The 12,680-nt window shown below is 38.1% G+C and overlaps 1 protein-coding gene across 1 annotated transcript; it reads right to left on the bottom strand.

Moving 5' to 3' along the window:
• Positions 1–1,410: 1,410 nt before the first annotated feature.
• On the bottom strand, positions 1,411–4,903 carry srxn1 (sulfiredoxin 1 homolog (S. cerevisiae)). The gene is made up of 2 exons (XM_034696518.1): positions 4,600–4,903; positions 1,411–2,890 (listed from the first exon to the last, which is right to left on the bottom strand). The coding sequence occupies exons 1-2, from the start codon at positions 4,816–4,818 to the stop codon at positions 2,681–2,683; spliced, it is 429 nt and encodes a 142-aa protein (XP_034552409.1). The 5' UTR covers positions 4,819–4,903; the 3' UTR covers positions 1,411–2,680.
• Positions 4,904–12,680: the final 7,777 nt, after the last annotated feature.

Here is a 12,680-nt window from a genome sequence, read left to right as displayed (position 1 = left end):
AAGCTGGTTATGAACCACTGCCTACTAACGCTGACAAGACCATCAGAGACAACACTGATTGTTTTTGCATGTCTATTTTTAATGCCTGAACTCCCTGCTGCGGGGTCGGTGTCAGATAAAGCGATTAACAGCATGCTGGCAGAGCAGCAGGTTTGACATTTTCCACAGAGAAGATTCCCAATGACTGATGCATTTGACTTTTCAAAGTTAGTAGGATGAGATTATATTAAAAAAAGTAACACTACTTGTATAACATGTATAGAACAATGTCAGTATTGAGACAAGATGTCCCACTTTGTCCATAGAAGTGACCAAAATCAACACAAACCATAAGTCCCTTACAGAAGCTTTAAGGATAACCAAATGCTACTCTCTACATACTCAATGTGGACTGCATTAGTAAAATAAAATGGCATCAGGGGTTAGAGAAATGTAAGCAAGTCATCAATCAGGCTATTTTGTACAGAGTTTTAAAATAATTGTATCTGATGACACTTCAAGACGGTACTTTTAGGAGGGTTCTTAAAACCTACCTGTGCTAGGCCTCTCACTTGTTTTGTCTACGATCAGACACAACCCAAAGGATTAAAGCATTTTCCATGAGGGATAATCTAATGAGAGCAGCTGACCCTAACATCATACCAAAGTGCCCATATTAAATGCTGCAGTGATGTCATTGCATGAATAAAAACATGCAATGACTCAGTGTCAAGCATGGTTAGCAAACATATCAAACAGAACTACACTTCCCTGCCACTCTCTCTGCAGCGTAGAGATGGATGAGAGGAGGGGGAGTGAGGCTTTCAACAAGAGCTCAGAGCAGCCAGGATGGTCCAGCAGCACGTTATCTTTAGCAACGTGCATGTTTATGTTTATTGCACTTTATACCATAAATGGTTGCTATCTCAGAAACACTTGCTAATTAAAGAATGCCTTTTAGTTATTTTGCAAAAAAAAGGAAGACTGTATTCCCCCTTATACTTTCTTCTTTAAGTCACCCCCCCTAAATCCCCTTTGATATGAACCAATAAGAAAGACTGATGATGGTAGGAAAAGGATCAAAAACATCCTGCATTCTGACATGACAAGACGTCACTCTGATGTTCTTTCAACACCTGACCTCTCCGAACCCTCAGGTCTGTTGGCTCATTTATATCACCTCCTCCTCCTGCCCTGTCTGAAACATCACAACCAAAGTGGACTTTGCTGGTGGAGTTCTAATAGATAAACTGCTTTCTATATTGGTATTTGAAATAATGTACATTTCCTCCTCATAGTTTGCTGCTACAAACAAAGCAGCTTTTTATAATTGATTTCCAAAATAACTACTTGCACCACTAGAGAGACCAGACTGAGCACATGCGCCTTTTGATATAGTTCCAGATAAAAATAACTTCAGTTTGAGCAAACTTTTATTCAAATGTTTTAATACACTTAGGAACTGAAAAGGCGCAATTAGAAGACATCTAGTTGTATTAAAAAGGATGCTCCAGTGTGCTCTGCTTTCCAGAGATTACATTTTGCAGTATCACAAATATATGTTGCAAAAGCACAGGTATAACAAAAGTAGTTGTTTCCCTTTGAGGGTCTTGGACTGTCTGAAGTTACTCCGATCCCATTTATACCAGATATCAAAGTGTGATACGGAAAGGAAAAAACATGTTAGTGCAAGGAGTGAATTTGATCAGAACAATCTGATGTCTGTACCACATCTGGCGGTAGTCTGGCTTTATCTGTATGGATTTTTTTAATCTGAATTAAGCAACAATCTCACTTGCTACAAAAGGCGCAAACACAACCTGTTCAACATTTAAAATTAAATCCACCATTAGATGGTTGTTAAAAAAGTCATCTAAATGATGTGAATGCTACTTAATTCTTTATGCAGATAGATTATGGGGCCCACTATATGGTGAACATGTTTTGGACTAATAGCAGACATTTATTTAGTTCACTTTAACAATTAAATAAATGTTTCACACAGCTATTTTGATTTGTTTAAATGTTAACACTTTACTCAAAATGGTGCGTATTCTTGTTGTGTAATTTTCCTGTTAGTTACAACCTGGAGTTACGAGTCAGACCGTGATGCCAGGGATGATTACGTGACTGCAGGTATGATTTACATGAAGTCAGTGCTGCACATGTCTTAAATAATTCCATATCTACTTTAAAAGGCTGCAACAAATGTGTAACGAAGAACAAGTAATCCATTTAGAAGTGTATGTGGTGAGGTAACAATGGGACTGAGCATGTACGGACAGTGAGTCACCTTACTTTTTGCTGTTCTCAAGCTGTCATGACTAACTGTTTCACTTGTAAACTAAAGAGGCATTGATATTACTATCCTCTATTTGTTTCCTACAGTGATAAGTGTAAATGTCTTTTTGACTCTGAATCCCCTTTTGTTTAAATGTTTGAAGAAATAACTGCAGAGATATAATCTCATGAAAGAGACATATAACAGATATGAATGAAGACAAAAACAGTAGAAACTAACACGCTTTAAATTACACTTTATAGTTTTTAAAAGAAAGTGAAATCATGTTTGTTTAGCCAAAGAGTTACATTTCCCCCTGCTGGTAAATCCTTCACTCTGCAGTCAGCAGCTGTGAAATCAGAGTCCGTGTGCGAGTCATCTGGACAAAGCCTCTCCAAAAAAATGTGATTTACTCTGATGTCACCGCAGATCAGGGGTTGAAGACCCCAGGTAGGTGCTGAGGTCTGAGACGTTTGACTTGATGAGCTTTGCTGGGATAGTTGACATGTTTAACCTTTGATAGGCAGCAAACCTGTGACAGCCTCCGAAAGAGTAGAAGTAATTTCCTCCCTCTCTGCCTTTGATCCAGAGCACATCAATGGGAGGAACAATGCTGACGTCTGCTGTCTCCTGAAAGGACAGACAAACTGTCTGTTCATTTGTACAGTCTAGGCTCAGAGCAGAAAAGACATAATTTGCATGAATCACTGTATGAAAACCCTGTTATACATTGATCTAAAACTTCTTTGTTAACATAATTTTCACAGTGGGCATAAGCTTTATGCCCTGGAAGCTAGGCCCTGAGTTCATCATATCTACATAATATTATCAAGAGTTTCAAAGTAAAATCAGAACTTGCAAATTAAATCACAAAACTGCTTTTATAACTACTTTAACTGCGACCCAATCAGAGGCAAATCTAATTCTTATGCCTTCAAAGGCAACTTTATTTTCAAGTCAGGTCAGGTCTCTAAAAGCTGACAAGTCAAGACACAAATCCCTTTGTTACACAGGTCTGAAGATAAAATACATAAATTATGATGTCATACTAGTCCTGCCTCTAAGCATCAAACATGCATCCATATATTTTGTATTTATTTTTCACTCTTACGTGCTTACAGTAAAGTCAACAAAGTCTTACAATAATCAAGTACTACTTTTGAGCCTAAAATGTACAGCCTAATGACTTGTTACTAAATATAGTCCAGTCAAAAGCAGATGTATGTATTTTAAATGTTGTAGCCCTACTTAACCCTCCTGTTCCCCTCACATTTACTAATATCTTTTATCCTTGGGGTCAATTTGACCCCAGCAATTAAACCTCCAGAAAGTGATTGTTACCCATGTTTATGTGTCAGGTTCTTTATGTTTCTTTGTTGACTACCTAAATAGCCCTTTAAATAAAATATGTTTTAAGCATTAACATAATTTAGAGCATTTAACAGGACTTTATTTGTAAAACAGAACATCAAACTGCTGCGACTCTGTCATGCTCTCGTCGGCCCTGCCTTGTTTCTATGTTATCAAAACGTAGGACACAGGACTCATCATTGAATGTCTTTAGAGACATGGTGGCTGGAAATATGATACCTCAATATTAAGATTGGCGGTTCGATCCCAGCTCCAGCAGTCACATGTGGAAGTGTCCTTGGTTATTGTGACAGGAGAATTATGGCTAATCTGTCGTCTTTGATGAACATTCCTTTTCTATATATATTCTTGTTGAAATTATTGTGCTGAACACCTTTTTGTTTGCTGCTGTAAGTACATGAATTTCCCCGTTGTGGGATGAATAAAGGATTATCTTATCTTATATCATCCAAAACAACCAAAACAAATATGTGTAAAATGATGATATTTCTTATGTTATATACAGTTAAAACAGCCTGGGGTCAAATTGTCCCCAAGGAAATTGGAACACAACATTTTAATTTTACGTTTTCCCAGTTATCTCCATTAAATTGGAAAAAAATCATGAAATATGAAGCCAAAAAAATGATGTTAGTCATTAATTTTGAGACTTTAAACATTGAATGGGGTCCAATTGACCCCAAGGATAATAGGAGGGTTAAATGAAAACATGTGCTACTTTCATCACTGATAGCAAGGGACATTACAACTTAAAACTTTCTAAATATATAATATACGACAAATAACATATAGGAGATAAATATGAAATAAGCAATCAAAAATAACCACAATACATTATAATCATCATTTTACATGAGATAGTTTATTTACAGCAGTGTTGTGGGAAGTGACATTAGTATGTAGTCTAAGCTTTATCTCTACCATGTCTTCAGGTATTAAAATCATAAATTAGACATCACCTGTATTACCTTTATTGTATTCATCAGACTCTGAACTTTCAGCTCATCCAGCACAGAAGGAATCGGTCTGATGATGACGTCCATCGGAACGCTATGAACCTCCTCGACACTGTCCGAGTGAATCGACCTGTTGATGCAGTTTTTAACTTCGGACTCTGAAGACATGTTTCTGGTTCGAGCCACAAGCTTCACCACCTGAGTGTTCCTGCCCTGCCACAAACGAAACATTCACCTTCCAACAGTTACTCGTTTTCCAAACGTGAGTGTTTCTGTTGGCTACTTCCTGGTTGCTGGTTTGTTTACGTAGAGCGTCATGCGTGTATCATCATCGGATTGGTCGACGGCGCTGTCAATCACAACTAGCCACGCCTTCTTCGAGAAGCTGAACATCTTCACCTGGCGTTCATAGAACCAATGAACTTGTGTCGAAGGAAATACTGTGAAGTCTTTGGTTAGAGTTTAACATTAATGTTCTTATAAAAGCTCCATTTTACTAAAACAGTTAGATAATGATAGGCCTGGTGGTTTAGCTAGCAATGCTAAATTTAGTTCAAACACACCCTAAGCTAGCTGTCACTGTTTTGAGGTCCACGTGGTCACTTCTTTGCTAACAGTTGTAAACACATAAGACAGAAGCTCTCACTAAATAGGAGTGAAATTCCCAGTAAGCTAATAAAGGTAAGTAATAAATGCAGTGTCATCTTTATTTTTTAGGTTCCACCAACTACTAAGGGAAATTTCTGTCTCCTAAGTACTGAATAATCAATTTCCTTCTTAAACTAGTTAATTACTGGATCTGTCTATCACTTAATACAGACAGGCAGTGTTTGTTGGGTAAGTTGCCAAGTAAAAATTAGAATAAAAACTTGATGCAGCCATAAGCAAAACTTAAAGAATGAAGGAACCAACAGGGTGAACTTGAGGGGTGGTGCATCAACACTGATATGAAACCTTAATAAGCTATAAATCTGGGACAGCTGCACATTCATATGATTTTCTGTAAGACCATCATGTCCAGTGGCCTATTTTAAACATTTTGTAGTTTGTCATTCATGCAAATATAGATTAAGACTCTCCAAATAGTGTTGAACACAGATATTTTTGTATGCAGATCACCCTTGTCGCGTGGTAGGTGTAAAATTGGGCATTTAACATCATGCTGCCGCAACAGTCCTTTATTTTTAAGATTTCCCATGCATAAGATTTATTGTGAGTTGCACTCTAGACCAAGGGTTCCCAACGTTTTTAGCCTGCGACCCCCAAAATATATAGGTGCCAAAGCCTTGTGACCCCCACTGTCCCTCGATGTGGTTAAACATCACTTCATACTTCATACTTCATAGTTTACCTACATGCACATGTGGCTGTGTTTCCTGTGCTGCTGTAAATTAACCTGGTACTAGCCCTAAACCTAACTTCAGGAGTCTTCTGGCAACAAAGAAAGGCAGAAAACTAATTAAATGTACTTATTTGCAGGGTTTTATTTCAAATGTAACAACTATTTGTGTCTATATTTTTACAATAATGGATAAAATAAGCAAATTTCGATTACTTAAAAAAAAAAAAAATCTGGACATCTCGCGACTCTCCCATCTGAGTCTCACAACCCCCCAAGGGAATCCCAACCCACACTTTGTGAACCCCTGCTCTAGGCATTCAAAATAAAGAAGGATGAGATTTTATTGTCAAAAGTATAAAATAAAAGTTTCTTGCAAGACTCATAGTGCCCACAGGGGTCCCCAAAAGCATTATTACCCACATTACCCAAAATAACTTAGGAGTCACTAATCCTATTCAAATACAGAAGAAAACTTAACCCATACCTTCTTTTACATAATACTCCCTGATGATTTGGGATCCCACAGACTTCATTGGTTTAGATGTAGAGATGGTGGCATATTGCAATTTTAATTTTGCTTTCACAATTGTATTACTTTTTCGCCAAAGTAGCGACTATGTTTTCTCACACGTGGAGGCCATATATTTTAGGTTAAATAGACAGACCTTTCATGTCAACAAACACTGATGACATAACTGCTAACATACCTACTTAGGAATTAGGAAGGACAGTGTTGTGATAAAGGACCATCAGCACCAATTACAGCGTACATGTTTTACAGCTGGAGCCTCTGTGACCCAGACAGAATTATTGTGTGTATTTCGTAGCAGACTTCTAAAAAGTCATCAAAATGGTGTTCAAAAGCTTTACACTTAGGAGACGTAATGGAGAATCAATCTGATAACAAAGTTAAGTGTGTTTTTGAGCTGTCAAACAAAACATGAGGGTTAACAAGCTGGCGTCTTGGCATGTAAACATGCCTTCATTGGTCGGAAGCTGTTGAACATTTCTTGGCATATGTATATGTAACACCAAACACAAACTTTACCGCTTTTCTTAGACAACTTATTCAAATCATGGCCAAACTGTTTCTCATTAAAATTCATTCCAGCAATTAGTCACGCAGTTGAAAGGAGCCGCTACAAGCTCACAATCCTTTGGTGACAATAGTTTTTAATGAGGTCAGTGTTTTGTGTTGTCGACTGTTGCGTGATATAGGCCTCCATCTTCAAAGTGTGCTAGTTGGTGATTTTCTATTTTTGCAGGGATTTCAAAGAGCCATCCAGGTTGCTGTGGTTACACAAAAAAAAGGACGTCTGGGCCCGCAGCATCGCACAGGTAAGTGGAAAGCTTCAAAGATCTGTGGCGGTGGAGCAGACACAGAACTATTGTTGTTTTCTCCAACGCACAGCTACAGCATCTTCTAATGAGACAATTAAAAATGATTTCTTGGACAGGAGAGGTAGGCCATTATATTGAATTATTACAAATACTTTGAACTACAATGGCAGCGTCTTTTATGTTGATTAATTGGTCACACGGGGATCAGTAGCAACATGAAGGAGGTCTATATATAGTATTTAATCATTATCAGTGGTATCTGTACATTATATATCCTTGTAGAATTAAACAGAACAAAATACAGCCTGTGATTTAGGAGCTGCACTGAATGTAATCACCTTTTTTCTGTTATGCAGCAACAGCAACGATCTGTTTGTAATTCCACCAAAGAGCCACTTTAGATTTCTTTTTCCCCTTGAAGAGTAATTTAGCTGACAACTCTATAGTATAAAATAACTGAGAATCTCCAATTAGACTGTAATGTGCTGGTATGGATCATGCCGCTGGCTGCATGACTGGTGTTCCTGTCTGAATAATTTCAGTATAGTAAATATGTAAGGTGACATATCCCCCCTGGGCATTCACCACTTTATACAATGTCAGATTCAAGTGGTTTCTTTGCTGTCAATCAAAAATGGCTTTATCCCGCACCAAAAGATGCCAAGCATCACACAAAAAGAAAAAACCCTGTCAGTCAAAGCATATAGACATGTAAATCATCTCCAGTGCTGAGGTGTGTTTGGAGTCCCACTACACTCTGCGTGACCCTCTGCTGTCACAGCAGGACGGTATTCTAGTCACTAACATATCTCAATTACTTAGATTGAGTTAGTCACACAGGTACAGCGGCAGGTCATGGAAGAACAGTTCCCACATAATGATTTGCTGTTAATATTAGATTTCAGTCCCCGTGGGATTGTCACACTTAGAGCAGCTGGAGAAAATTACCTGCCAGCTTTCCGACAGGGAAGTGAGCTATATTTATTTATACCATCTCTCTCCTCTTTTTTTTTTTTCCACGTTGACATGCTTTTAAAGTGATAATTATTCTGACGGCGATTTGCAGTCTTCAGACTATAGCTTTGTGATAGATGAATGTGTCTGAAATGGTGACACGGTTTAGCAGCAGAGGATGTTGCTGTGTTTGCGAACCGAGTGTGTGACTGATTTGTTCACTGATGTTGATTATTCACTGGTGGCTCTCGCAGCCTAAACTTATGAAATTACTTTCTGCACTGCCTCCTTCAAGTACGGCTGCCCAGAACAGGATTTCTCTTTAATGATCTTCCTTGCCTTGAAATGAAATTGCACTCCCAACCTCACCCCAGAGAGAGAGGAAGTGGGTGCTTTGGAGTGAGATTATTTAGATGTGGATTAAGCTGTAGACTTATACTTCAGCTCATTAACTTAACCCTTAAATGCAAAAACAGAAAATATTTGAACACTTCAAATGTAAATATGAAGACACAAAGCTTAAAAATAATCTTATTTGACTGAACTGAATGATAAAAAACGTACATCTGTAATTCCTTTGCTCTCTCTGTTTCTGCATGTATTGTATATAAAGAGGGAAAAATGAGCTATTTAAAGAATGCACTCCTTGACTTCTGCTTGAGTGCTGATGACAAGTTGGATATCTTAGATGCATAAAAATGCGATTTTGACATGACTTCAAAAAGAGAAGCATACGGATGAGGTGGACCCTCTGCCAACAGAGAGACGGGGAAACAGATGGGTTTTACACAAACAGCACAAACATCAAGAACACTGAGTTAAAGAGCTTGGCAGTCTCACTTGATGAAACAGTGAGGAATGGAGGCGCTTTTAATGAGCATCTCTCCTGTGATGCAGAATGTGAAAAGACAAACTGTTAGCTCTTAAAGGGCCAGTTACAGTTGGTTGGCCCTGACTGGTTGAATTGAATGATTTTACTAACCTCTTGTTGAGCGGCATTGGTCAGTGTGGATGCACAGTGGATGCAGAATGGATGAAGATAGTTTTAATTAAGATTCAACAGAATAACAGAGATTTGAATCTCTCTTGCTGCTGAATTATCCAGCTTACACTAGAGCTCCATTATCACCAAATAAAGCTGGTTTCTGCTGTTGATTTTGGTGCTGGCAGTTCATGATTGGCCAACAGATGGCGCCAGATGTATGGGTAGGGTCAGAGGGAGGGCCGGCACCAGTTGAAGCAGAGTTGATTCAAGCAGTGATGGTTTTTCTTCTTATATAGATTGTGTGTTGTTTCTTATATAACCTGTTAGACACTGAGGAACACCAGTTGCAATTCGAATGCTATTTTCATGATACATCTGAAACAGGTCATGATAGAGAACTTATAAATATGAATTCAGACTGCAGTTTTTTACCACCCTTCTTTTTAAATCTGTTTTATTAACAAAAAGCCTGACACAGATTCACAGAGCACATGAAGAGGTCTTCATAAGTCTAATTTTAGACTCAGGAAATAATCATTTCGTAGGTTTCTAACAGGTAAAGTAAGCATAGATTAAAATTGTTATGACTTAAATGATTAGATAAGATTACCAAAGTAGTTTCAGATTAATATGCTGTTGATTATCTGGTTGATTAATGATTGACTGATAGTTTATTGAGCAATAGAGTTTTTGTCTTGCTAAAGGGTAGCAGACCAGAGTGCAAGTAAACACTGACGGCTAATAAAAGCAATTCTAAATCAACTGATCTTTAAAATATTCCCTTTATTTAATGAATGATCCTTTTGGTGTTAATTCATAGTGAAAAGTCCTTGTTCCCTTAAAAGCTATAGGCCAAAAGATAAAACCACCTGATGAGACAAAAAGCAAACACTAGTGTATCAGATGATTCAATTTATCCTCTTTTGCTCAACAAATGAATCCAAAATATCAAAATCATTGTTCATTATTTTTTTCAACAATTAAGAAATGAATTAAAGGACCAGTCAGTTCAGTTCTGTAAAGGATGTCGGGCTTGTTGTGTCCTGTGTGAGAATCTGAAAGACACCAGTTGCAACTAAAATACACATCTGAACTTGACAGTGGAAACAATTCTCATTCGTATTAATACAGCTTTTGTCTCCATATCTTTTTTATTCACTGTGATCTTGGAGGTAGATAAATGTTATTTGTTCAGGGCAGCATTCAGAGTGAATAAAGCTTTAAATAAATAGCATTAGATTCTACAGTACAGGTTTCTTTCCCAGGCTTTTGTGGTTTAAAATCTGTTTCTGCTGCTGTAGGCAGATCTGTGCAGTAACCTTGTGGCAACCCCTCACCCCATCAGAAGGCAGTTACATTTCCTCTCAGACAGTCACTCAGAAGATGATGGTACACTCAGGTCAATATCTGTGAAGTGAGCGTATGGCATGCTCAATTTTGCAGGATATTTTTAATAATTTACCTGATGTGCTCTGAGTGTGTGTGGAAGGTGGTGGAGGGGGAAGACGGAGTGTTTGAGGAGCATGTATGAAGGCTGAGCTACAGTCCTCCCTACCTGCCTGCCTGCCAGTGCTGATCACTCATTGCTGCTTGTTTTTACACACACAGCACAACCTCGGGTGTAGTAATTGGATTGCATGGGTCCTCATTTTATAGTCCATTGCCATGTAATGAAATCAGTTATTTACTTTCATCATAAAATGTGATAAGGGACAACATCTGCCAGGGTAAAGTTTGAGTGAGTACGCACATGAATGTTGATGTGTGATCTGCAGTGCTCTGAAATTTTGCTGCTGTGTGCACAAGAATCAGCACCAGGTTCAAACATGACGATTTACACACTTATTTGTTTTTAGAAACACAAAAAGTGTACAAGCTTACAACGACAGCCACGGCAATCAGAGCTTTGCAGTGTTAAAGGGAGGAAAGTGCAGCAAAGTGTCCCTGCTCTGCTCTGCTCTGCTCTGCCTGCTGTCTCATTATACTGCTGCTGTGCTGCTGGAGGACACTGAAGGACACAAACGATTGAATTCAAGTGTTGTATATTCCCTGGAAACCAATCAAGAAAAGCCCCAGAATAATAATCCCTGTCCGCTGTCATGATTCATTTTTATTTTGTTCCATATTTTTCTCCCGCTTTTGAGTCGCTCAGAAAGACTAGTTCCAGCATAAAATCAATGTTCCATTAAAATTTAATGACCGGGAAGGGCTTAATAGTGGTGGAACAGATGCCTCTGCTTTTGATAACGCCGACATCTCAGGAACTCTTACTCAAAGCGGTGTCGGTGTTGTCAGGTCCTCTGACCGTTCCTGCTCTCAGCTGCTGAGGAAAAACAAAAGAAGATGACATTTTTTGTGGCTGGCGGTGGAATTAAAAGTTAGTAAATTGACAGTAAAGCTCATAAAATTCAGCAAACATTGACAGAGGAGGCACAGCTGATGGTACACCACCGTCTAAACTATGATTATTCACGGTGTTGACTAAGAGCTTTCATAAACAATCCTTAAAACACTATTTTCCCAGCGTTGCACATTATACACATGTATGTATTTTTGTAAAAAGGAGCGTAAGAAGGATCGGACACCTGATTGAACAGGTGGACCTGTTGACGTACATCTGCACTCTGTGTTCTCACTGATAAGCAAAGAAACAACCTCCTGAAATAGAAATCAGATTCAATCATTCAAAGAAAAAAGAGCAGACATGTGAGCGGTTCCTTGTGCTATTGTTTTTATTAACGTTATCATTGCTATTGTTGTCATCAGTATTAATTGTAGCAGATTAAGAGAAATCAAAACACCCCTCAGCAATCATGGCTTAAGTTTCTTCATACTCAGCTGGAACAGATAGAAAGGTAAAGACAGAGAGAGAGAAAGAAAGAAAAAAAGAAAGTGGAAAATCTTAATCAGTTTTTTTTTTCTTTGAGGACCATATGGAAGGTTTCAAGCAGCCAACCATATGTTGAAGGCTTTTGTCATGGAAATCATACTTTTTGGCACTTTTTCATTGCGCAGCCAAGCCGGGCACATAAATAAAAGAGAACAAGAACAGAAAAAAGAATCATACAGAACATGATCAAATCTTTGAGGATACACAGAGTTGGAAGTTTTTGTTTGTAACTTACAACAGATAGCTTTTTTAAAATCAAGACACTCCCTGATTCACATGGCCACCCAGACTGCAATTGGTTCCTGTATTTGTCTCTTTTTTTAATAAAAAAGACAACATGAATAGAAAAAGAGCAATTAAATGTCTACATGCATTGTCATATTATTGCTGTGGTATATTTACAGATATATTTACAAAACCATCAAAGAGGAACAATGTTTCCCTACATCTGTAGTGAGAAGCCTTGTTTTCTGTAATTAGTATTTTCTCTTTAGACGATCTGTAACGCTGCCAGTTTGAGATACAAGCCTGCATACATTTTCCAATTGATGTTTTTAATGATCACATTGCTTTTATCTGCC

Source organism: Notolabrus celidotus, chromosome 11 (assembly GCF_009762535.1).
Source record: "Notolabrus celidotus isolate fNotCel1 chromosome 11, fNotCel1.pri, whole genome shotgun sequence".
NCBI lineage: Eukaryota > Metazoa > Chordata > Actinopteri > Labriformes > Labridae > Notolabrus > Notolabrus celidotus.
This window is presented reverse-complemented; position numbering and strand designations above follow the sequence as displayed.